The following is a 24,707-nucleotide window of genomic DNA, read 5'->3' as shown; positions in this document are numbered from 1 at the left end:
TGTTCCGAGCTCTGCAATACAATTTTCTTACCCAATGTTAAAGTTGCTAAAACTTACATTATAGACCCATTAAACGTAAAAATAATGATTGTATTGATATCAACACTATTTTATTATATTGATTTTCATGACATGAAAGGCTATGACTCAGGAATAACATTTTATTGAGTGGTTTTGATAGCTGTTTCGATGATGTTGTCTGGCATCAGTGTCAAAAAAATAACGATGCTTTCACCAACACAAACAAAACTATTGCCGAAGATTGAAAAATGAAAATTTAACTTTCAGAGCACTTGCTCGAGTTTTCCGACGTTTTTCACTATACAGTGCGACAGCAGATGAAAATTTGATATCTTGTGAGTAATCGATTAAATTTTGGTTGATATTACTCCATGGGAAGTGTGCGAAAACGAAAATTTTCTTCACACTGTTTCGCGAAATTATTGATTTTTGGGCGAGGGGTGAGGGACGGAGATGAAAGAAATGAGCGCCATTGTGGCAGCCATTTGTGGCTAGCTTCCACCTTCACCTTAAAGGTTTGTTGCCTCCATATTTGTGTGATCGAGTTGAAAGAGGAAGTGACTTTCACCGTAATAACACAAGAAACGCGAATGAATATTGAGAACACCCAATTTCTTGACATGTGCTTCACAAAATTCGTTGTATTTCAAAGGTATAAATGTGTTCAATTCGATGCCAGACATATTAAACGTGCAACAACACTTACATAATTAAAGAGGCACTGTATTTCACACGTGAAAGCTGTGTTTCATTAACAGCCGACCGATATGTTTTTAAATTTTATGACGAAGATTGTTACTGACGAACTTTTATACGAACGGATAATTTAATGTGGGATTTTTTATTTTGTTGTTTTTATATTATATTAGTTAAAAAAAATTAAAGTAGTCTACATAAGTTTGAGCGTCGCGCGCGTAACCCAGATATAAAGAATATTAAATTGAAAGTTTTCTATGTGCCGGTCTAGAAATTTTTCGTTAAGGAAGTTTTCTCGATTTCTCTGGATGATGATATTCATAGTTAATCCAATACAAGGCTGGCGGTTGGGCTTGTGCTCTGGTGGACCACATGGCTGCAAGGGCCTCGTCGGGACCGTATCGGCTCTGTGGAGGACATGACTGAGTATTGGCTTGTCATTTGACATTGTAATTTTTTGAACTTATAACTGTAAATAAAATCAGTTTGTTGTTCTTTTTTTGTTTGCCTATCTGATTTCAATGCTGAAAAAAATAACTAAATTATCTTTTAGATAACTCGCCTTGCTCAAATCTCTGTAGGGGAAGGAGGCGGGACCATAAAGAAAAAAAAAAACAAATTGACGTTAAATATACTTTATTCTAAGCATTCAACAATGTATGAATGTATCTTGTTGAAATTCTAACTGTTTGTGTTGCAACGAAATAGAATCAGAGTGGTCTTATAGAAGTTGGACAAAGTGTATGTGGCGGACACGAAGTGCCCAAAATGTCAAACTTCTTCATTCCGTGGTGGAGCTGATAGTACAAACAAAGCATCGAGCGTAGTTGCTTAACTTTTTACGTCATGGTTGCTGCAAACCAACTTTGTTTAATGCTCAATAAACGTAGGATTTAGGGGAAATTTGTTCCATTGAATTCTATTTTGTAATTTCATTTCCATCGTCATCGCCTTTAATCAATTTTTTTAATACATACGTTCATATAAGTAATATGTAAAAGAAATAGAAAGTAGAAAGCTTTGTATTATTCGTATTTAAGTGTATTTATTGTTTGAAGTTCTGCACGTACTTAAGTAGAAAACATCAATGAACCGAAAAGTAATTTTTTTTTTCATTGCACTGATAGATCGTACACATCGTATACACAAGCATCTGATCAGACTCTTAGATGCGTGTGTATAGCATTAAATCGAAAAAAAATTTTTCACAAAATTATAGGTATAGAAACAGTCACTCGCACTGTTGTGTGAATTTCTCTGTATTTTCATTAAACACACTATTATGACGAATTCCATGCCGAAATACCTCCCTTATTATGGTTCTCCCGCTCATCCCCGGAACAGCTTGTGAAATAACACGATGCTCATTCAGTGCTGTTTCAGTTGCTTTTTTTTTGTGAACCAACCTCCCCCACCCAACATTATCACACCCAGCCAGCATCCTGCCGCCACCGTGCAAATAGTAAGTGGGTGGGTACCAAACGGAATTGGATCTGACTGACTTCTGCTCTCCTCCTGTGGCAACAGAACCACCAGTGGACAGTCCCTTTGCGGGGGCAGACACGGAAGCTCGGTGGTTTTGTCATTACTGATTTACGGTTCCACTGTTTACTGCCTTAATGAGAAGGTTGTGGGAAAAAATGCTACTCGTTAGCAGTGGGTGGGTGTCAAGCGGTCGGCGCAAAGGGTGCTGGGTGAAAGCAAAAGTTCTCTTTGTTATTAATAATGACAGCCTGTTCCAGCTAATTTGATGTTCCAACTCAATGAATGCTTTCGCTCCTCGTCGGACGAATGATGGCTTGGTAGATTTCTTTGTTCTAATTTTTGTTTTCGAGAGTAGTTTCAGTAACAGCGGGACTCCAAATTATTATTAATGAGAGCTCGTGCAATATCATGTGTCATTTAGATGTGCTCGGAATAGAGATCACTCGGTATGAGGGGTCATATCATTTTTTTTTCTCCTCTTCGGATCAGAGCATATCCATATGCAATGTAATGAATGGGGGAAGTCGCGCATCTGAATGCAACTTCATGCATGCCGCAAGCAGAGCTCTTGTAATTTCCATATTATCACAATTGCCAAACACGCTGGAAAGTGCGGTGAAAATCAAATTGAATCGAAAATTCATCGAACCAAGCATGCACAAATGTCATACCCTCTTCCACAGGATCCGGGACGAAGCCACAAAACACACAACAGTTTGGGGCACACGAACAGAAACGCAAACATGTTTATTTATTGCATAACGAGAATATTTTCATTGCTTGAAAATTGAATTCATGCAGGAATGTTGTAACAATGCCACATTGTTCCTGGCATTTGAATTTAATGTGAGCGAGAACGAAAAAAAGCAAGAGGGGCAGTAACAATACGAAAAAGGCAGGGAATTTAGTCCTGGTGACGCAATTGTTTGAATGTCATATATATTCCAGCGAGAAGAAAAAGGAGAACAAAGCCCAAGGATCACAAAAAGCTAAAATTGGATCGCATTGCAATGCTTCTTTCTGTTGGTTTCTTTGTAGCCTTAGAAGATCCTTGATTCCGGCGAAGGGATCTATTCCACACATTTGGCACCAGGCCAGTGGGACACGCACATACACACACACACATACAGGGGCAAGGTAAATAAGCTACTGCCGAGCGTTGTTTATTTTTGTAATTGAATAATTTGTGTAAATTGTGTTACTGATTGGGACTTACGACTACGCGGAGACCGGCGGACAAACTCTCGGCGAGAGTGCAGCTTCGTCCGATAGCGATTCGAGGAAAGCTGGTGCGTGACGGTGAAAAATTGCTCCGTCTGTCGCTTCCATCGAAATTTGTTTTATTCAGCAACATTGCTCCGGTGATTTTTGAACCGGGGACAAGATCCTCGGAAGCAAGCGCACACAGCATCCCGATAAGGTGAGGAAATAAAAGCTGTTTGGATGCTAATTTTAACTCAAGTGGAACGCTTCCTGCGTCTTTCGGTCGTACCCTCGATCTTCACGTTTTATTCCGAATCATGTTTCCAAGAGCCTCTTGTTAACTTATGTTTTTATTTGTTTTTTTTTTTTTGCTTCTTGTGCTTTCTTCTGTTTCAAACGGCTCGCGCTGTATTGTGCCAGGGCCAATTTGAGCGCAGTGTCTTCCCGACGAAGTAAATTCAATTTATGTCCTCGGGACATTGGAGAGTTTTAAGTGCCTTTCATTCCGTTCATCCGTAGTGTTTCGATTAAATAATCCAATCATCGTAAAATGAGTAATGGCCGCGGCAAATGGGAAATGACGCTCTCCGACGGTCGACGGCAATGGCAGCGTGTTCCGGGACATTCGAGCTCGCAAGGAAGGGTGGGTTTCCGTGCCTGTCGCGATTGTGCGTCGTAAAAACAGCACTCTGCCAAACAAGACGACGAAAACTGGAATAATGATATTGTTACCATTATTTCCATGTTTCGGCGGTTAGGCAAGTCCAATTCCGGCCTCGCTTTGGTTGTCGGATATAAACTGCGCATTTGACCTGTTGGGTTCTGTGAGGGAACACGTTCTCGGTCAATTATCCGTAATGGAAAGGGAGTGTTTCATTTGGAAATCAAACGACGTTTGACAATGAAGTAATGTGACTGAGGATCGGTATACTGTGGTGGCTACTCCTTAATCTCTTTACACCAAATAAGGTTTGATCCTGATCCCACGAGAATGGAGTGGTGAGTCATTTCACATTATGACCCGGAAAAGCTGCATTAATCTCTCGTAACAAGATTTCAAGATCAATTTTTAAGCAAGTTTCTCTATGAACGTGCCGTTTTTCAGAAAAATGTCTTCAAACAATTTTATTTATAGAGAAGGATTGTTCTGCGATTTCTTTTTTAAATAATTGCACATTTTGAACATTGAACATTTCTCATGTTGAGAAGGTTTCACAGGGAATTAAACAATCTCCCATTAATTGATCCCAAAATGTTTCATTTCGAATTGCGTCGTACTTGTGTCGTTTATTAATAAAGTTTAGATTTCTTATGCAAAAAAAAAACATTCCTGATATTAGCAATATGCGTGACCACAATCTAAATAAAAAAAAATCTTTGACGGAAAATCCCCCGACCAGAACGGAAATCGAACCCGCATGATAATGTTAGACGCAGACCACTTGGCCACGGTATTTCCTTAGGTGTTTCTTAATGTTTTTTGTATGTATGTAAAAATCATATCAAGAATCGCCAAGCAAACAAAAGTTAACTTGTTTTGCATTAACTCTTCTTTGCATAATGGTGGAAATTTCCAGCATAACTTTGAATGCCCAAACAGTGTTTAGGATATCAACAAATATTCACATGATTTTATTTCAGTGTAAATGACTTTTTTTTCAGCTTGAAACACACTGCCCTCATTATATTGATGACAATAACAAACGAGTTCATTTTGTTCATATTGCTGATGCATGAACAAATTCGCTATTATTAATGAATGTGGCATTGAGTGAGGTTCATTACTTCGCTGTTATGTATACTTTGAATATCAAAAGCAACAAATTTATATTCATCACATTCGAAAAGATATACGTTCTGGCATTGATTTGGAGTCATAACTCAAAAATAAAAAAAATTAGCCAGACTGGACCATTTAGAGAACAAAAACGCCAGAGTTCGATGGAACGAACTGGATAACGCGCAAGATTTTGTTTGGCGAGACGGTAACAACGGCATAAATAAAAACAAACCGCACACAGCTGCCTCAGTTTAAAAGTAAACAACCGCTGATATTCATTTGGCTAAAATGAAATTCAATCCTGGCATCTAGAATAATCAAGATGAAAATGACACTGGGTGGAAAAATAATCTACAAAACATATTGAAGAGCAAAAGTTCATTTGCCCATATTCACTGGTTGTCTGGATCTGTCATTTTGATTTTCGTTTGGAGTATATAGGTTTTCGATGCAACCTAGCCCGAGAATCTATGTATTTGAGCTTAGCGATGCTTAGCACTGTGCCCGAAATCATATAAAAAAACAAGTTCACAATAAGATGATCGTTGATTCATTTAATTCACCAATAAAGAAATAATCAAGGGTTAAAACCACTGACAGTAGTACCAACATAAAATAAATAAACAATTTGATATATTTTCAGCGGGAAGATTAAAAATTAAAACTTTCCAGTATATATTTGAAAGGATTTATGGTGAAAAATGTGCTGTTTTTATAGTGAAAACCTCGCTATCTTGAACAACTATTGAGCTACAAAAATTTTCGAAAAAAAGGGATAGTATCAGTGGGGGCAGAAAATGGGTACTGGCTATGGCTTTACTCGAACATCCCCGACATTCATAACTTTATTAGCCTGAATGGCTAGTAAAAAGTTAACGCAGTGCGATAACAACCTACTCTGAAATATAAACGGATTTTCTTTTCGGGTGTTGGAATTCAAGTTGGGCGTTGAGACATTTTGGTGATTGGTTACTATCAGTGTTTTTTTTTTGTACCAGAGGGGTTAAAAATCTTTATCATCTGTACTTTTTCTTCCAAAATTCTGTACCATCAAAATTATTCGTTGTATGAAAAATATATTTTATGAGAATGAGAAAAACAACTCATTTATTTACTATAAATACTACATTTACAGTTGCAAGCCATTCGAGTATTTGATTATGCTTAAAGCAAAATACAGGCAAACCTTTTTTTTTTGTGCTGGGGATAGGGACCGCACAGAAAAAATCGTGCTAAACTTCACCAGTAGATTTAAAAAATCGTGTTCGGTACACAATTTGAAAAAAAACTTTTTTTGTGCGGTAGATAGGGGCCGCATAAAAAAAGTTTCCCCCAAGAAAATGACTCAAATCCACGCCGTTCACCGTTCAATTTCCTTTTGTTTCCCTGATTTGCGATGGGACAGTTTGCCTTTTCGGTTCCGTGTGGCTGTTTTGTGCTTTTAGTTGCATGTCGAAACGTGTTGCTGTTAGAAATCATGTCATGTAAAAACTTAAAAAAACTTAGAGCATTTGATGGGAGGAGGGGAATGATTTCAGAAGTAGATAGTTGAGATGCAAATATGCTTTTTTCGCACTGAAATGCGTATAAACCATCGAAAAAAAACTAAATGGATGATAACTTCGTCAAATATGCTTCTTTTCATATACCGCACAAAAAAAAATCGCACAAAAAAAGTCACAGGAGGGTTGAGTCCGAGACACGACCGCATAGTTGACGTAGAATTCCGTTAGGCTATCTGTTGATTTTGGATATGTTTGAAGAATTACATCGTTAAACTCTTTGATAATGATTTGGTGGCCCTGAGAAAGGCTGTTTTGTTTGGTTGTTGGGTATCGTTTATTCACTCCACCAGTGTTTACCGAGTGATGATGACAGATGGATGGTAAACAGTCGTTCGATGGTGCGTATCAGATAAAAGAGACCGAAGTGGAACAAGATATAATGAAAACCGCCCCCTGTGATCCTAGACGAAATGCCTCCTGTGTTATGTATGGATGAAATAAAAAAACTCATCAAAGTAATATAAGATAATTAACAAAACCGAACACAATTATCAATTTTTCTCATCAGTAAAAACATGTTACTTTAATATAGAGAAAACATATTTTAAATGGAAAAGGTAATTTTCTTTATTAATGTTTACTTTCTGAGTGTTTAATCAACCCAATGCGAATTTTAATCGAACTAGAAACACCTCATACTATGTCCAGAGCATAAAGGAAATCACTTTTTGTAATATTTCTTCACTTTTCCAATTTTTCTCGCCGTATAAACTTTTCTTGGGTGAAAATGAGCACAACAAAACAGACAGCTTAAACCAAACGATCCGTTCTCGAACGGGAACACACCTTGGTTTTTATTTGTGAAAATTGAAATAAATCTTTTCATATATCAAGTCATTTTAAACACAACTGCTACCATATATAATTTTACACTTGTACAATTGTGCTGAATTATTCACAATACACGATCGGTCATTGGTATGAAATTTCACGAAGAAACCAACATTAAAGTTCCAAATTTAATTTTATTTGCTAGATTTAATCGTATCACTCACCTTACTTGCAATATAAAAATGCCCCCAACTTGCATGTATTTGCAATGTTCTTCTTATTTTTCTTTGTTTACGGAGACTTTAAATCTAACAATTCATTCGTCTCCGTTGTTTGCAATGTCGATTTCCCCCAGGCAGCTTGAATTTGAAGTCTCTGTTAGGGAACCGTCGCATGTGTCGTCAATTTCGACCAATCAGATGTGGGTATTTCCGTTAGAATAGGGGTTGAAATTTTTCAATTGTTCGATAGTTAGTTTCATAACATATATTATTTTCTTCAATATAAAAAAATGTTATGGAGTGCCGAAATCGATTGACGCAAAAATTTCATCAATCCATCATGAAATGACTGAGCAATAAGTGTTTGAAATTGGACAATTTTCCCGATGTGCTAGATTTTCGATTTTCAATTTGTACCCCAATATGTTCCCGAAAGACGTAATTCTACGTCAAAAATGGCACAAAAAAAATCGCACAAAAAAAACCGCACGAGAACAGAAAACCGCACAAAATAAAATCGCACAAAAAAAATTTGCACAAAGAAATAACCGCACAAAAACAGGTTTTACTGTAATGTTCATCGTATCATTGCTGAGCCATTTTCGAAGCTTATTCTCTTTCTGATTATATGAAAAAAAATGCCGAGGAGTGAGGCGTAGTGAGAACCTTACAAACAAGATTTCGATGCGCCGAAAAAGCGAGCGTAAATTCTTTTAGATATCAAACCATCTATTTTTTCAGACATAAAATTTTTGTCCACCAATCCTGCACATGCTCGTTTTCTGGAACTGTGGTTTTCTTACGGAGTAATTTCACTTTTAGGGTACGGAATTTATTCTCCAGATTTTGTATATTTCCGTCGTAGAACCTGGAAACGAATTCCGTCTTTATGAAAGTGATCAATTATTGCATTATAAATACATTATTCTCAGCAGCACCAAGGGATATTGCGGCGTAGAAGTCGTCATGTACCTTAATGTTGCTTTCTGCAAATGTAAGAAATTTCACAGGCGGAAAAAATGTTTACCAATCTGTATTTTTTGACGAAAATCTGTACTCTGTATCGTACAGAATCTGTACCAAAAATAACGAAAAAATCTGTACCTTCCAGATAAATCTGTACGTGTGGCAACACTGGTTACCATATATTTGAAGATATATTTGTTATGCCAATATAGTTATTACCTAAGACAAGACGTGACAACTGGCTTCTTACTCTTCTTTCTGCATTTTCGTCGATCAAGTGCTAGACAATAGGGAAGCGAGATGTGAAGGAAAATTATTTTCCCATGAGAGAAACATGTGTTCTTCGTATCATGTATTTTCTGAGCTGTACCCTTTTTTTTGTATTAATTATTCAGCCGAATGTCACATAAATTGAAAAATTTTGTTATTTTTTTTATTTTGGCATGCAAAAAAATAATGAAATGTGGAGAGAGCAAAGAAAACTTGAAAACGTAGATTTGATAGCAGGAGTATGATGAAAAAATGATCGACACGTCATTGAACTTCGTTTTACGAGTTGAAGAAGCGTCGAAAATAACAATGGGTTTTTAGGCAGAGCGAACATTTTTCAAATAGAAATTATGAATGAAAATTAACTTCTCAGTATCAAATTAGCATTCAATGTGAATGGAAAACTTTGTTTTTTTCTTGTGGTGAAATAATCTCTCACAATACTTTTATCTGAAGATAATTTGATATTATAACGATTAGTTTTAGTGGGAATGTCGAAAAGTGTATAGAAAATAGGTTATGTTAGGGTAAGAAAGATGTTTCAACCGCAACGAAAAAGAAACAGTTTTCCAATTTTTTGAATGTTTATTTAATGCTCACAATAATGTTGGCTATGACGACGACGTTAAAAAATCCCTCCCGATGACATAAATATAAACGCAATTGTACAAACCATTTTTATAAGGACTTTCATTACTATTAAGTTTCCTGTATTGCATCTAGATTTAGATTTAGAATAACTTACATTTAGTGTTTCTTTTGTCTAGTTCGTTGGGTGGTGGGAATATTATTTAGAGTCTTCCTTTGCTGTTGTATTTGTAGCTCTTAGTTTAGGTTTAACATTAAGCATAGCACCAATCGAGTTACTATCTTACTTACGATTCATAATTTTGATTTAAAATGAACAATTAAGGATAATCAAGATAATAAAACATCTAAAATAGAGCTCTTCAAAAAGGAACTTCTCACTTCTGAACTATTTGTTTTGGTTTTGAATCATTGTTGTGTTGTTCTATTGATCCTCTTCGAAACACAGTAGCGCGCCGAAAGTGGGAACGTGTTATTTTTTGCCCAAGGTGTTTGGAAGAAGGTGCGTCGCAACGAGCGGTTGCGACAAAAGACGTGCTTCAAGTGAATAAATAACGCCAAGAAAATAAAAAGATTAAGATTCTAGCAATTCAAAACTGCCTTTTGGCCGGCTATTCTGATAGAGTAATAAACCTTTTTTGTTATCCAAAATATATATTTTTATTAAGGCTCATATGGCGTCAGCCTAACGGGGCCGGGAGTTAAATATTTTGACAATGTTTGCTTACAACTATGTTAGTAATATGCAACCGATTACTCACGGTTGGCTCGAGGTTAGTATTACAAGTGTTCTCATAATTGGGATGTTGCAGAGTAATAAACCTTGTTAAAAACTAATTTTGTATCCAGATGTCGACACCGTACCGTTGTCATCGCAGATACACTTCATTTCGTTTTCACCGTGAAGTGTATACGGGAATAATACCCTATAATTTAACCTTGATATCATTCAAATACTAATAGTACTGAAATATTGATAAGATTATACATTCCCTTATTATAACCTAGCGCTTATTCAGGTTTTTTTTGTATGTATGTACCTAATCTGATTGTTACCTGCTTTACGGTTGAAAAATAATTGAATGCTCTTCTCTCCTAGGCCGCCGCTATTATGCTATGCTAGATGGCAGGAGAATCACAAAAGGTGTAGGGGTGAAACTTGCGATGCAAAGTTTCCCTTTCTTCAAAGAACAGAAAAGATGACGTAAAAGAAACAATATATAGAGAATCGATAGTATAATTTTTCACTAAATTGATATGTGAATGCAACCATTATTACACTGCAAGAATGTTGGAAATCCCATTCTTTTATATTTATCTTTGACAATTATTTTCCTCACCAACCAATCAGAAGCCGAGTTGTGAGTGGTCCGAGTTTGACAGAAAAAGTGGTCCGGAATCGACCCCCTATTGTCATGTCTCGTCTCAGGTTATTACTACGCGTTGTGTAATTCGTACAGCAATGCTATTTCCCTTAAGGTGACACCATAGTTTTTGCTGTAACTTTTAAATGAGATGATATCGAAAAATACTTTCGGCACAACATTCCTGAAGGTATAGGGGGGTTCGTTTGAAAACAGTTATATAGAATTTTTTTGGAAAAAGGCCCAAGCTAAAACAGCCTTCAAAAAGATGGATTAAAGTACCAAATAAGTTTAAGATGGTACCAAATAACTCTCCATCAAACCGTATAACAACCGAAGCGGTGAATCATTTCATCAAGCTTGCAATTTGACTTCTTTTGTCATCAATTCATCAACAGGCTGTAAGCGCCCCAATGATTTAACTTGAATATTACAACCAATGAAATTTTGTTCAGTAAAAACGGCACTGACGAAGAAGCGTTCGGGATAGATAAAAATTGAACACCCCTGGCCACCCTGTTGTAAATCCTTGCAGACCTCTGAATTCACCGAACATGCCATTCACTCTTTCGACATCGTTGTTGTAGTTAGTAGTCCAAAGTTCTGAACCATACTTTAAAATAGAACAATTTAAGAAAGTAGATGTCTGTGAAACTTTTTGGCAATTCTGAAGATGAGTAAAGGGTGTGTCACATCAAATTGCATCACGGAAAAAACGCTGTAGAAATTTAATTTTTAGGAATTATATCTTCAGCTTTCGCTTATAATCAGATAAGAGTGTATAGATCACGTTGGCCATGCTTCACTGTCAATTTTTCGTAAATTTGGAAAAATGTCGTCGAACGAAAAAGAGCGTCGTGAATTAATCCTGTGCACTCATTTCGAGAATCCGGAGTTGTCACATCGGGACATCGGTAAGATGCTGGGAATCGTCCAATCCACGGTCAGCAGAGTACTAAAACGATACTTCGAGAACCTAACCATCGACCGGAAGGTGAAGAACGGCAAAAATGGATGCTCCGTCAGTGAAAAAGATCACAAGCGCGTAGTTAAGCAGTTTAGACGTGATCCGAGAAGTTCGGTCCGGGATGTCGCCAATAAGCTGAATTTGTCAAGTTCATTTTCCAGCGGACCAAGCAGCGGGAGAGCCTGCGTACATACAAGGTTCAGAAGGCTCCTAACCGCGACGAAAGGCAAAACATGGTGGGGAAGACGCGAGCCCGGAAGCTGTACACCGAAATGCTGACGAAGCCGCATTGCCTGGTAATGGACGACGAAACCTACGTCAAAGCGGACTTTCGTCAGCTGCCGGGCCTGTTGTTCTTCTCCGCAGAGGACAAATTCAGCGTTCCGGAGGAGATTCGCAAGCAGAAACTATCCAAGTTTGCTAAAAAGTACATGGTGTGGCAAGCGATCTGCTCTTGCGGAAAGCGGAGCGCCCCCTTCGTGATGACCGGCACGGTAAACGGGCAGGTTTACCTTAAGGAGTGCCTACAGAAGCGCTTACTACCACTATTGAAGCAGCACGAGGGCCCGACCACCTTCTGGCCGAATCTCGCTTCGTGCCACTAATCAAAGGACGTGTTGGAGTGGTACGAAGCCAACGGGGTCACCTTCGTGCCAAAGGAAACGAACCTGCCCAACGCGCCGGAGCTTCGCCCAATAGAGAAATATTGGGCGATTATGAAGCAGTCCCTCCGGAAGAACCCAAAAGTTGTCAAATCGGAGGCGGACTTCAAGAGAAAATGGATTTCTGTTAAAAAAAAAACTACAACCTGACGTTGTACAGAACCTTATGGACGGGGTAAAGAGGAAGGTGCGAGCATACGGGCTTGGGCTCGAAGTATGAATAAAAAGAAAATGCCAAAAGTTGTTTAATAGTTTTTATTTTACTGTCTAAAATTTTCAAAAGGATCGGTCTACTGGGCGAATTTCTACAGCGTTTTTTCCGTGATGCAATTTGATGTGACACACCCTTTACTAGACGCTTTATTAAGCACGAACAAGATGTGCGAATTGCGAGTCCAAAATAACTCCCAGGTCATTGACTCCACTGACGTGCTCAATTTCCGTGTCGAATAAGACATATTTGTACGATATACTCTGTCTCGTGTGCGAAACGAGATAGTACAATTATCAGGATCAACATTCATTCGCATCCGGCGAATTTGAAATTGCGAACAGAATCGCACCTCTATTCGCGACGTCATTCAATCACAACACACTATCTAGCCTCAGAAAAGATTCGGAGTCGCTGCGTATGACATCAGCACTAACAATACTACTCGCCAGACTATGTAATAGAAGTAGTAGAAGTGTTTTATAATTATAGAGGCCTTAAACTTTTGCAGCTCATTGGCCTATTGAAAAAGCCAATAAGGAAAACTAAAACTAACTCTCAGCCTTGAAAAGGGTTATTTAGAAGCCTCGAGTATTGCTGCTGTCTGATCGCTAGCCAGGTGAATGATGAATCGTGAATGTGTGTGTGTGTGTGTAAAAGAAATCGCGATTGCCTTGTTTTATACCCAGTTAATTGCGAATGAGTGGAGCTTAAATTGCAATATTTTCTCTCTCCACAATTCCCGTAGAGCAAATACTGCATTTATATCATCGAATGAGCGCACCTGATTTGACGTGGTATATAAAAATGTACCTCGTCGCTGCAGTAGTTGCTTATTATTGACAGCGTAGGTAATTGATTGACGAGTAGGAAGTAATGCATATAACCAATCTCTCCGTGAGCACTTTTCCCTTCGGAAAGTTACCCCATAAACAATGTACACCACCTTGAAAACACAACACCAGTAAATGAAGTCCGATTGAGCTAATATTTAGAATTTGGTGTTCCATCGTGTAAATGAATATTTCACATGAAGTTACATATGAAAAAACGAAATAATCATTTTCATTGGCACCCTAAACCAAACGTTTTGCCTCGTATTCCGAAAAAAGACTAAGTTCCAGAGTGTCTATTTTTGAAAAAAATGTTTTTCGAGACGACAGTCGATATCGACGTTTCATGCAATGTTGAGACATTTGGCATCCAAATTTTTCTTTTTTCAAAACACCCTTTTCATATACATCACAACAAGGTGTTTTCTAAAAAAAAAGTTTGATGCCAAATGTCTTAAAATTGCGTAAAACGTCGATATCTACTGTCGTCTCGGCTCCCTCTGAGGGGTTTTGTAATGAATGTGAACGGATTCTTATTGCTGTTTCGCTATATCTATAGACATTGGCGTAGCGAGACCGGGTTGTCTTAGGGGCCACCTCCATGCTATCAAAAGTTTGTTTTGTTTTTCTAATGAAAAAAGAAATTTATCGAATCCAAAAACTTATTTATTTTAAAATTGAATGAAAGGAACAAGAAATCTTAATATATTCGCGCATCTCGACTAACAGCAGCAAATGTTCTGAACAAAAAATCAATGTCAATAGACATTTGTTAATTCACTTTCAATCGACAATAAAACCAATTAATTTACCATGTTGGGCATCGCGTTGGTTTATAAGGACTGACACTAAATTTCTGGTCTGATTCACGCCGATCTCATTGGTCGGACAGCTAGAAAATGATTTTAATAAAAGGTTAGTAATAGTTCAAAACTAGCTTCAAGATTTGGGAGCGTTCCTCGACAAAACAATTAGAGGAACCGAGTGCGAAGTCGAAATTTTTAGGTGTTTTTTTGAAATGCTATGACTTCGTGAAAAATCAAAATCGTGTATAAATATGGCATGTACATCATTTCAAAGTTCAAACTTTCAAGTTTAGGAATAGTTTAGGATCGACAGCTGTTAATCGTTCATTGCGAGGGTACGCACTGCATTTTGTATTTATGGTATTATTTACGATAAAGTGCTTCTCTAATTAACTCCAAACTTCGATCGATTGGCTAGAAAAAACGGCTAAACGTATCAATATGAACGTTCTAAAGGGTTTAGAGGATATACTCGGCTAAAAATTTGCCTGCAAACATGAACTTACTGCAATTTTTGCAGAATTACAGCAATTTTTTGACACGTTTTGGAAATCAAAGAGACTGTTTTGTCTCAACACAACACAAAGTCGCTGACGATCGCACACTCAGATCGCAGCTTGCTCTGACTCGTCGAAGGACCACGGCGCACATTCGCCATAAAACAACACAAAATAATTCACCCTCAGCGACACACAGCAGCACCCGCAGAGAAACTTCAGCGGCTAAAACACGCCATTAACCGCTGCACAACACGATGCTAGCAAAAGGACGACAGGATCGAAAACGTTCGTTGCTTGTTTGTCGCCCGGTGACTCACAAGACAACGGAGGATGGAAATTACGGTGGTCGCCCTGTTGGCCAGATTGGAATTCACTGCTGCTGCTTCACTGGGACACTTCTTCAAGAAAAGGCTGTTTTAATTTTCACTTATATAATTGATGTTGCTCTTCTAAAGGTCACAAACAGAATGAGGAAAAACTTAAATCTACACATCCTTACGCACTATAAAGGAAAAGAAGAACTTAAAACTACACTTCTCAGTATGTGTGAGTACGATTGCATCGACAAGTGCAGCCGATTGCATTTTCGTTTCTGCCGATTGCATCATCGTTCTCCCCCTGTTCGCCTGCTGGTGACTCGGGTCGCGTTCGTCGCGAACATACTCCCGCCGGTTGGAATATCATTCCAAATCGGAAACCTTCGCTTCGTCGCTGTCAGATATATTATATTCGGTTGACTTGTCTTCCATTTAGCTCTTTGTTGAAGCGTCCTCAAATGATCACGGGACCGCTTTGTCCAAAATGTATCACGCAAGGGATTCACGTATTGATATCGTGGTTGTCTTGGATCGATCTTCACTTCACGATCACCATTTGACTTCTCATTGACCTCAAATACCATACGATCGTTCTCCTCGCGAATCTCGTGGCACTGACCAAGGTCTTGGTGTTCCTCGATGATAGTTAGATCCATCTCTTTCATCTTCGTTATCATTTGATAGTAATCTCTTCATCGCTGGCACTTTCTCTTCAGCAAGCTCGAAATACTTTGGAATTTCTTTCAACAACGGATCCTCATTGGTGGCACACAACACGTTAACAGCTTCGGTTTCAGATTCATTCAAAGCACCGGCGAAGACCCATCCAAATTCTGTCTCGTACAAGCTTGGAAGACCCTCAGCTAATTTCAGTTGAGCTTGTTTCAATATTTGGAAAAATATTTCAGCTCCAATAAGTAGGTCCACATCTCTCGGCTGGTTGAATTTGGGATCGGCTAACACAATGCCTGGTGGAATGTTCCATTCCGAAATGTCAGCAGGAACGGAAGGAACTTTGTCTGTCACTTTCCTCGTCACCAAACAGTTCACGTCACTTTGGAATCCAGAGTAATCGGAAAATAGTCTCATTATCACACGATGTAGAATTCGAGATTTTGCACCACCTACACCAACAACTGGAATGTTTGCAGGATACTTTGGAAGTTCCAGTAAGTTGACAGCAGACTCAGATATAAGGTTAACTTGAGATCCAGAATCGAGGAGGGCACGAAGCTTACTTTCTCTGCCACCTTTCGATGCTACACTCACCAACGCAGTCATCAAAAGAACTTGTTTTGCTGGTCTTTGAAAGCTGGAACACGCTGTAGACACTGGATTTTCTGGAAAAGCTGATACTGATGCTGTTTTAACTTCTGACTCTTCCGTTGTATTTAAACTTTGTGACTCAGGCTCAAGATAAAATTCTCGCTCATAGTGCAACATTGTGTGGTGCTTTTTACTACACTTGGAGCATGACTTATCCGACGGACAGGCTCGAATTTGATGGCCCTTACGAAGACAGTTGAAACACAGTCCAATTTGCTTCACTTTGCTAACCCGCTGACCAACATTCATGTTCAGGAAAGAAGGACACTTGTAATTAAGGTGCGACCCTGCGCACACTTCACACACACTCTCGGATAGAACGGATGTCCCTGGATAGAATGCTCTCGGTGACCAGCTGGGCTTCACCGACATAGGAAGTTTGCAGGACGTCTTATCTATCTCACACCTTTCGAGGACCTGACAATAATTCCTGAGAAACTTTAGGGATTCATCAAAGTTCGGAAGTTCCCCATGTTCCAAAGTTTGTTCCCACTGCTTTCTCGTTTCTCCATCGAGGCAAGATGTCAGCAGCTTCACAACGATAAGACCAGATGTCCCGTCGATGTTTTGTTCCATAAATCGCAGCCCCTCTACATGACGATTACAATTGTCGATTAGGTTTCTCAGTTCTTTCCAGCACTGCTTATATATGGGTTTCATCGACAATAAACCGGAAATGTGGGTGTCGATGATCACTCGCGGGTTCTCAAGCCGCTCCTCTAACAACTGCCACGCTTGTTGATAGTTGTTGTCGTTAATGATTCTGGCATCCAGGATGCCGGAAGCTTCACCAATTAACGCTTTGTCGAGGTATTGCAGTTTTGTTGCATCGGAATCACCACACTTACCTACCAAATCATTAAACAGCGCCTTGAACTTTGGCCACGCTTCATACTTTCCGTCGAATGTCGGAATCGGCGTCTTCAGAGGCTGTTGGGTCACAATAACTTGAGGGGATCCACGGTTGTTATGTGTTGGATCGGCACGAAAGAAATCCAACAGATGATTGAGCTTTTCCAAAGCATCAGTATGAATGCTGTCAAACTCATCCAACTTTTCGTCCTGGTCTTCTGTTTTCCCAAAAACTGGGACACTGAGCCATGATCAAATCATGTTTCGCCATATACTCCGCATAATGCAACTCTAGCTTCTTTCCATACGCTTTTAACTGCGATAAGTTGGTATTATCGTTTTGCTCTATCGCATCACTTAGCTTGTTGATAATCACCGATACTCGCGCCTGCACTCGGCCTCTCTGGTAAACTAATTGTTTAAATTGCTCCATGATTTCTCTCAATTGCTCTCAAATGGCAACACTTTCGCTAACACAACTCAAATGTTCAAAACTTCAAAATAACACTGTTCGGAAGTTCACACTGCGTATGAAGGCTCACACTTTATTAATCGCGGAAGGATGTATCACACTCAAATCCTTTAATAATCGCGAATACACGTATCACACTGGTAATTATCCGGTTCGAAGGACCAAATGTTTTGTCTCAACACAACACAAAGTCGCTGACGATCGCACACTCAGATCGCAGCTTGCTCTGACTCGTCGAAGGACCACGGCGCACATTCGCCGTAAAACAACACAAAATAATTCACCCTCAGCGACACACAGCAGCACCCGCAGAGAAACTTCAGCGGCTAAAACACGCCATTAACCGCTGCACAACACGATGCTAGCAAAAGGACGACAGGATCGAAAACGTTCGTTGCTTGTTTGTCGCCCGGTGACTCACAAGACAACGGAGGATGGAAATTACGGTGGTCGCCCTGTTGGCCAGATTGGAATTCACTGCTGCTGTTTCACTGGGACACTTCTTCAAGAAAAGGTTGTTTTAATTTTCACTTATATAATTGATGTTGCTCTTCTAAAGGTCACAAACAGAATGAGGAAAAACTTAAATCTACACATCCTTACGCACTAATAGAATAAAGGAAAAGAAGAACTTAAAACTACACTTCTCAGTATGTGTGAGTACGATTGCATCGACAAGTGCAGCCGATTGCATTTTCGTTTCTGCCGATTGCATCATCGTTCTCCCCCTGTTCGCCTGCTGGTGACTCGGGTCGCGTTCGTCGCGAACAGAGACAAAAATTTAAATATTTTTTATTCGTCAAAGTAACAAATTATTCTTGTACAAAATTTAGTGTATTTTCAAAACGGCCTTTCCATCTGCGATCATTATTTATTTAGGAAGTTTTTCATTCAATAAACAAATCGGGGTTTAAGAATATTTTTTTTATGCCAAATGTCTTAAAATGGCATGGAACTAGATCTAGCGTCATCTCGTAAGATTTACAGTTATCTCAAAAAAGTATTTTTTTCAAGAATTGATTTTTAGGCGGAAAAAAAATTCGAGATGACTGTAAAATGTGAGCTTTTTATGGGGTAACTTTTTGAAATTCGAGATGACCATTTTCATTGACACCCTAATCTACACACACCAAGATAAAAATTTCTTCGTAAAATATTCCTAATGTTTAAGCTCCAAAATGATTTACATTCCATCTCCATGCGTTGATTTATCACGAAGTTACAGCATTTCAAAAATTACCTAAAAATTTCGACTTCGAACTCCGTTCCTCTATTTATTCCACATCCAACTTATTTATGTGAAGCATCGCGAAAATAAACCATCCGTTATTTAATTAGTATTCCAGTGTGTTTTATTTCTCCAGTGCAAGCTGTAATCAAACGGTCTTTCTCAAGACCAAAGTACCAGATTTATCCAATTTATGAGCTATCAACATCGAGGCATCCTGCAACCGGATCCAGGATACGTCGTTCCCATCAATGATCAGAATCTCCTAATTGTTTATTAGATTAGACTGTGAAACTCGTGCATTCAATCTATTATTTATGCTTTCGGCAGGATCTCAAGAAACTTCAATGACTTTGATCAGCCCATCGTATTGCGCATAAATCTCTGTGTTATAGACCCAACCCAATGAATATTTTGCCTTCTCAACAAAACGTGAACTGCCCCATTCGATCCTGACATCGTTGGAGCGATGTCGAACAATTGTGCAATGTACTTAATGAAGTCAAAATCTCAACTCTCCAGGTCATTAGGGATCGTTACTCAAATCAGCATCATTTTCCATCCAAAACGAAAAAAAAACTCAAGACAGAATCTTTTGCATGGATCGTGGTGAAATTTTGAACGTGGGACTACGTTTTCATTTCTGCTAACTTTCTCAAACCATTTGTTCGTTGGATCCGAAATTTTTAGACCACTTCAACTCTTACAACTCGTTTGTAGGATACTAATGAAAAAAGTGCCGTCCATGTAACAAACGGCACTTTTCAGTGCCACCATTTGGAATATAATCATTTGGAATTAGTGAAATCTACGAATTTCTGAACAAACATGTTTCGAACTATCACAGTCTTACGTTTAGCTTTTATTCGCGCCCTTAGGCACAGACCCTTATACTTTTTGAAGTGGTACTATGATATGGCGTATATGAGCGGTAAAATAAAAACCTAAACACAGAACATGCAGGAAAAAATTAAAGATTTCGAATGCTTTTAAATCGAACATTTCTTACTGGATCGGAAAGATGTTTGCACCAATTGATAGGGAATATTTCTACGCATCTATCGCAATTAAGAAATTTTATTTTTCATAAGATAAGAATTGAATAACTGTAAAATGTTAAGCGTTATCTAAACGCCCTAACTGACTCGTTTTGATTGGCTCGATTTATGGTTTCCCCAACACAGCCACCATAACCAATCAGCCTTGGGGAAATCGGCATAGAGTAATTCCGAATGAAATCGACAAATGACAAAACATGAGTATTTTTGATTCCAATGAAAGTATGTATTCCGTTTGGGTTTGGAGGAAATATTAGTTTTTCACAGCAATTGGGAATTTTTGACTCAAGCGTAACATTTGAAAAGGGCGTATCGATTTTAGTATGAGAAATCTTTGATAATTTATATCTCAAAAACTATGAGTCGTACCGAAATAGTGTCTTAGAAAGAGTTATAGAGTATTGATGGTTGAATATGAAAAAAATGTACACTGAGAAAAAAAAACTAGTACTCTTTTTTTATTTACAAAATAAAATTTTAATTTGCGATATCAAAAAATATGTATTTTTTTATGTTTTTTTTCAATTTTTTCATATAAAATAGAAGTGATGTAGAAAATTTAATGGGCCCAAGATGGTAAAACTATTTTTGACGCACTTTGTGGAACATCGAATTTCTAGGAATTTTTGAAACTTCGAATTTTTGTATGTTAACAATCATATTTAGCCACAAATTATGAATCCTGATGTGATTTAAAACAAAAAAGGTTATTATCAATCTTCTTCTAAATGTAGCCATTCTCGAAATATTTAAAAAAATATTTCTAATTTATTGTCTTTTTTATAGTAAAGAATCTCTTTTAATATGTTTGTCGTGTTATACCGTCATGAAATTTTATGAATTTTCATATAATTTCCAACAACTTTTCCAAATACATCATCATGGTTCATTTTTTGACTCAAGCGTAACTTTTGAAAAGGGCGTATCGATTTGAGCAAGAGAAATCTATGATTATTTACATCTCAAAAAAAATTAGTCGTACCAAAATAGTGTGTTAGAAAAAGTTATAGAGTATTGTTGGCTTAATTTGAAAAAAATATACACTGAGAAGAAAAATTAGTACTCTTTTTTTATTTACAAAATAAAAGTTTAATTTGCGATATCAAAAAATATGTATTTTTTAAAATTTTTCCAATTTTTTCATATAAAATAGAAGTCATGTATAAAAATTTAAAAAATGGGCCCAAGATGGTAAAACTATTCTTGACGAAATTTGTGGAACATCGAATTTTTAGGAATTTTCGAGACTTCGAATTTTTGTATGTTAGCAATCATTCTTAGCCACAAATTATGAATTCTGATGTTTACCTAACACAGACTTCTGAACCAAGGTGTCTGGAGGAATTGGCATTGCAAATTCCGGCAGGTCGTTGGTATTTTTGTTCCGACTGAAATGTGTTTCTCCAACGCAGACTTCAGAACTCAGGTGTCTGAGGAAATTGGAATTGCAAATTCATGCAAGTCGGGGGTATTTTTGTTTCACAGACTTTAAAACCAAGGTGTCTGGGGAACTCGGCTTTGCAAATAAATGCATACTGCGATTACTTTTGTATTCGCTTGCCTTCGTGCAGACTAACATATGTTGCCTTAATACGGTCTTCTAAATTCAGGAACTTGGGAAAAACGTGCAAACATTAGAGGTGAATGAATTTTCAAGCCTCTATAGTATAAAAAGTAGAAGTTGAAGTGGTTGATTCATGCAAGCCGGGGATACTTCTGCTCCCGTTTGTTTTTTTTTCACTCCGAAAAGTGTTTTCCTAACACGGATTACAAAAACACAACGCTTTGGCTTGGTTATTCATGATTGCATTGAAGAATATGCCTTCATATCTTCTGTTCACTGAATTTCTACGCATACCATTTGATGATTAGGCAAAATGTTGATAACTATTTGCTACGATAACACCTATTGATTAAACAATATGCGTTCGACGTACATGTAAAAATCGAAACTGAATGCCTGAAATTCATCAAATCAAGCAAATTCGCGGTTCGAGAAGTACGTAGAGATGCAAACTTCAGAGGGAAATGTAAAATAATATAATCGTTTGATAATTCTTCCGTTTACATATTTTGTCCTAGGCATCATACCAAACGCAAAAGGACTATCATTGAATTTACTTGTGACGAAGAACATAATCTATCACAATGCATGAATTGACCTTATATGGTATTTATTCAATCTCAATCCTTATATGGTCTCAAATTCACAAAGCAAATATATTGAATTCAATAGAATTCGGAAATTGTTTCATTCAATCAAAAATTCCCATGTCAACCTTGCGGTTATATCATGGATATAACCCACCCATTTTCACTGAATGATACCATCATCACTGACGCGTGCTGTTCATTAAAAAAATTGAAGAATTTTGTTTTAACTTATCGTCGTGGGTGTCACCCTCAGAGCGGACCAGTCGAAGAGTTACCAATTTTAAACCATTGCATTATGTTGGTTCCTTGTCTAATATTCTTGCAGGAGCATCGCAATAATTCATCTGAATCTGGAATTTAGATTCTGGAATCTGGAAAATGACATTTGAAATTTTCCACAAAATACTTAGTCTCTTGTACAGGAAGCATGTCAAAATATCTTTTGAATCGGAGCTAATCAGGTCAGATTAAGAATATTTCAGCTCATCGTGAGTGGAATCACTCAGCAATATCAAGCAACTCAATGAGCCACAATCAAGAGTCCAAGAAACAAAAATTCGTTAGCTGCCGTTGCTAATTACATAACAGTTGAAAGGTTAAAGAGAACTTATCTCGAAGTGGGAGATAGGAAGATTTCAGAGTTGAAAACAAAACAAAAAACATTTTTAATTTGACAATTTGAAAGTTGTAGCTGATTTCGAACACCACCGTCTCCACATTTCTAGATCAATTTATTTTAAAACCAACAGCGGTCATAAATCGCCCACCGCACAGCCATTAGCGTTGGTTGATCTGGCATAATTGCCTGCGAACACGAACCCTGTTCTCCGATAATAAGCCTTATCGATTTTGCTAAATACGAAAATATTATTCGCCGAAAACAACACGAAATGTCAGTGTGGGTGTTAACGCCGCTTTATTGAGAAAATCTTTGCCGGCATTCAGCTCCCGAGGGGCTTTAGGAGCGAGAGCGTTTTTCGTCAATGGCATTCTCCATACAATTATGATAACAGCAACATGTCCACAGTTACTGTTTCGTTGGATCCCTCACCTGGGAATCAGCACGGGAAACGACGGTCGGAAATTCATTCATCGTTTGGAACGTTTATAGGGTGCATTTATTATTGCCGCTTGTTTGTTTTTGCGTTAGTTTATTTGCTAAAAGCTTTTTCGGTGTGGATTCGGCGTCTTGATGGGGATTTGACATACGGTACAATGGGTTCCCTTTGGGAGTTGCGTTATTTTATTCATGCTTTATTGGATGAAATTGATAAGACTTTGATATTTTTTAACCAAGCGTTTTGTGCACGTTAAAGTATATTAAATTCGAACGTTTAATAATGTACAGCTTATTCGGCGAAAGTATGAATAAAAGAGGGGTAAATCAGTTGGACAATGGAAACGGAAGTCGTTCGTCAAGAACACGTTGTTCGATTGAGTGACTCGTTCCAACCCGCGAAGCACTTCCCGCAGTGAGTGTAGCGCGACGATGGCGAATCCTGCTTCCTGCTGTCGCGAGATAAAGCAATGTTTCATTTTAATGGCCTCAATGCGCCACCTCCGGAGAAAGGATGGCCAGACATTATGGGGTTAGCTGCTCGGGCCGGCTTTATGATACCAATTTTACAGATTTTACGCTCGGACCGTTAATCGTTATTTCGGCAGAAGGGATCGGCCGCTTCTGGCTTTTCTCTGTTGGGAATAAAAGAGAATATTCAGCGCGTAGAGAAAAGTTTATTTAATTAACTTAAATCATGAAAGTGATTGATGGGAGCAAAGTTTCGGCTGTATTACAATCAGACAGCAAATTCGAACGGCCAGTGGATATTCGAGAGGGATTCCGAGCCGAAAAAGGGGTTGAAACGAACGAACGCTTAATGGGTTCTTCTTTGTAAACGTTGCTGTTGTTTTTTGTCCGCTCTACCGGGCTTTAGCTGCCGGACTGGTTATAAAAGTTAAATTAAAAACCGTACAAATTTGAATAAGGCAGATAGAGGGAGGGAAAGGGTGAACGTTATCCATAAATCAATAGACCGTTTAGCAACTGGTGCATGAGGTCAATATTTGTTTTCATCCAATCAATGTTTTATGAGCTTTTCTTCCCTTCGTCGTCCTTTCTGGTGTTTCAGCTGCCAATAATCATGTAAAATTTTGATAAATTTTTGTAACCCGAACGATTAATTATCGGTTATCGGTTTTACCAACCGCTGCTGATAGTTGCGAGTGTGAAATGAAAGCCGCAAATTCAACTGATTTAAATTTCTTCTCCAAATGGTGATAAACCCCTCTAAAAAGCCGCGCCCCTCCTCTCGGCTCGGATACTTGCTCGTTAACAGATGCTGATTATGACTTCTAGCGATGGGTGAAAATTTCCACCCGTGGCGTGACAAA

At 38.2% G+C, this 24,707-nt stretch overlaps 1 protein-coding gene across 1 annotated transcript; it reads right to left on the bottom strand.

Annotated features, from left to right (window-relative positions):
• Nucleotides 1–15,799: 15,799 nt before the first annotated feature.
• On the bottom strand, nt 15,800–17,837 carry LOC129765697 (uncharacterized). The gene is made up of 2 exons (XM_055766114.1): nt 17,713–17,837; nt 15,800–17,645 (listed from the first exon to the last, which is right to left on the bottom strand). Exons 1-2 carry the CDS (start codon nt 17,835–17,837, stop codon nt 15,800–15,802), a joined length of 1,971 nt encoding a protein of 656 aa, XP_055622089.1.
• Between the last annotated feature and the right edge of the window lie 6,870 nt (nt 17,838–24,707).

The sequence above is a fragment of the Toxorhynchites rutilus genome, chromosome 2 (assembly GCF_029784135.1).
Source record: "Toxorhynchites rutilus septentrionalis strain SRP chromosome 2, ASM2978413v1, whole genome shotgun sequence".
In the NCBI taxonomy this organism is placed as follows: domain Eukaryota; kingdom Metazoa; phylum Arthropoda; class Insecta; order Diptera; family Culicidae; genus Toxorhynchites; species Toxorhynchites rutilus.
This window is presented reverse-complemented; position numbering and strand designations above follow the sequence as displayed.

Coding starts and splice junctions, on each gene's coding strand:
- LOC129765697 (XM_055766114.1), bottom strand. CDS start 17,837: ATGGAGCAATTTAAACAATTAGTTTACCAGAGAGGCCGAGTGCAGGCG. Junction 17,646..17,712: donor AACTTATCGCAGTTAAAAGC/GTATGGAAAGAA, acceptor ATCATGGCTCAG/TGTCCCAGTTTTTGGGAAAA.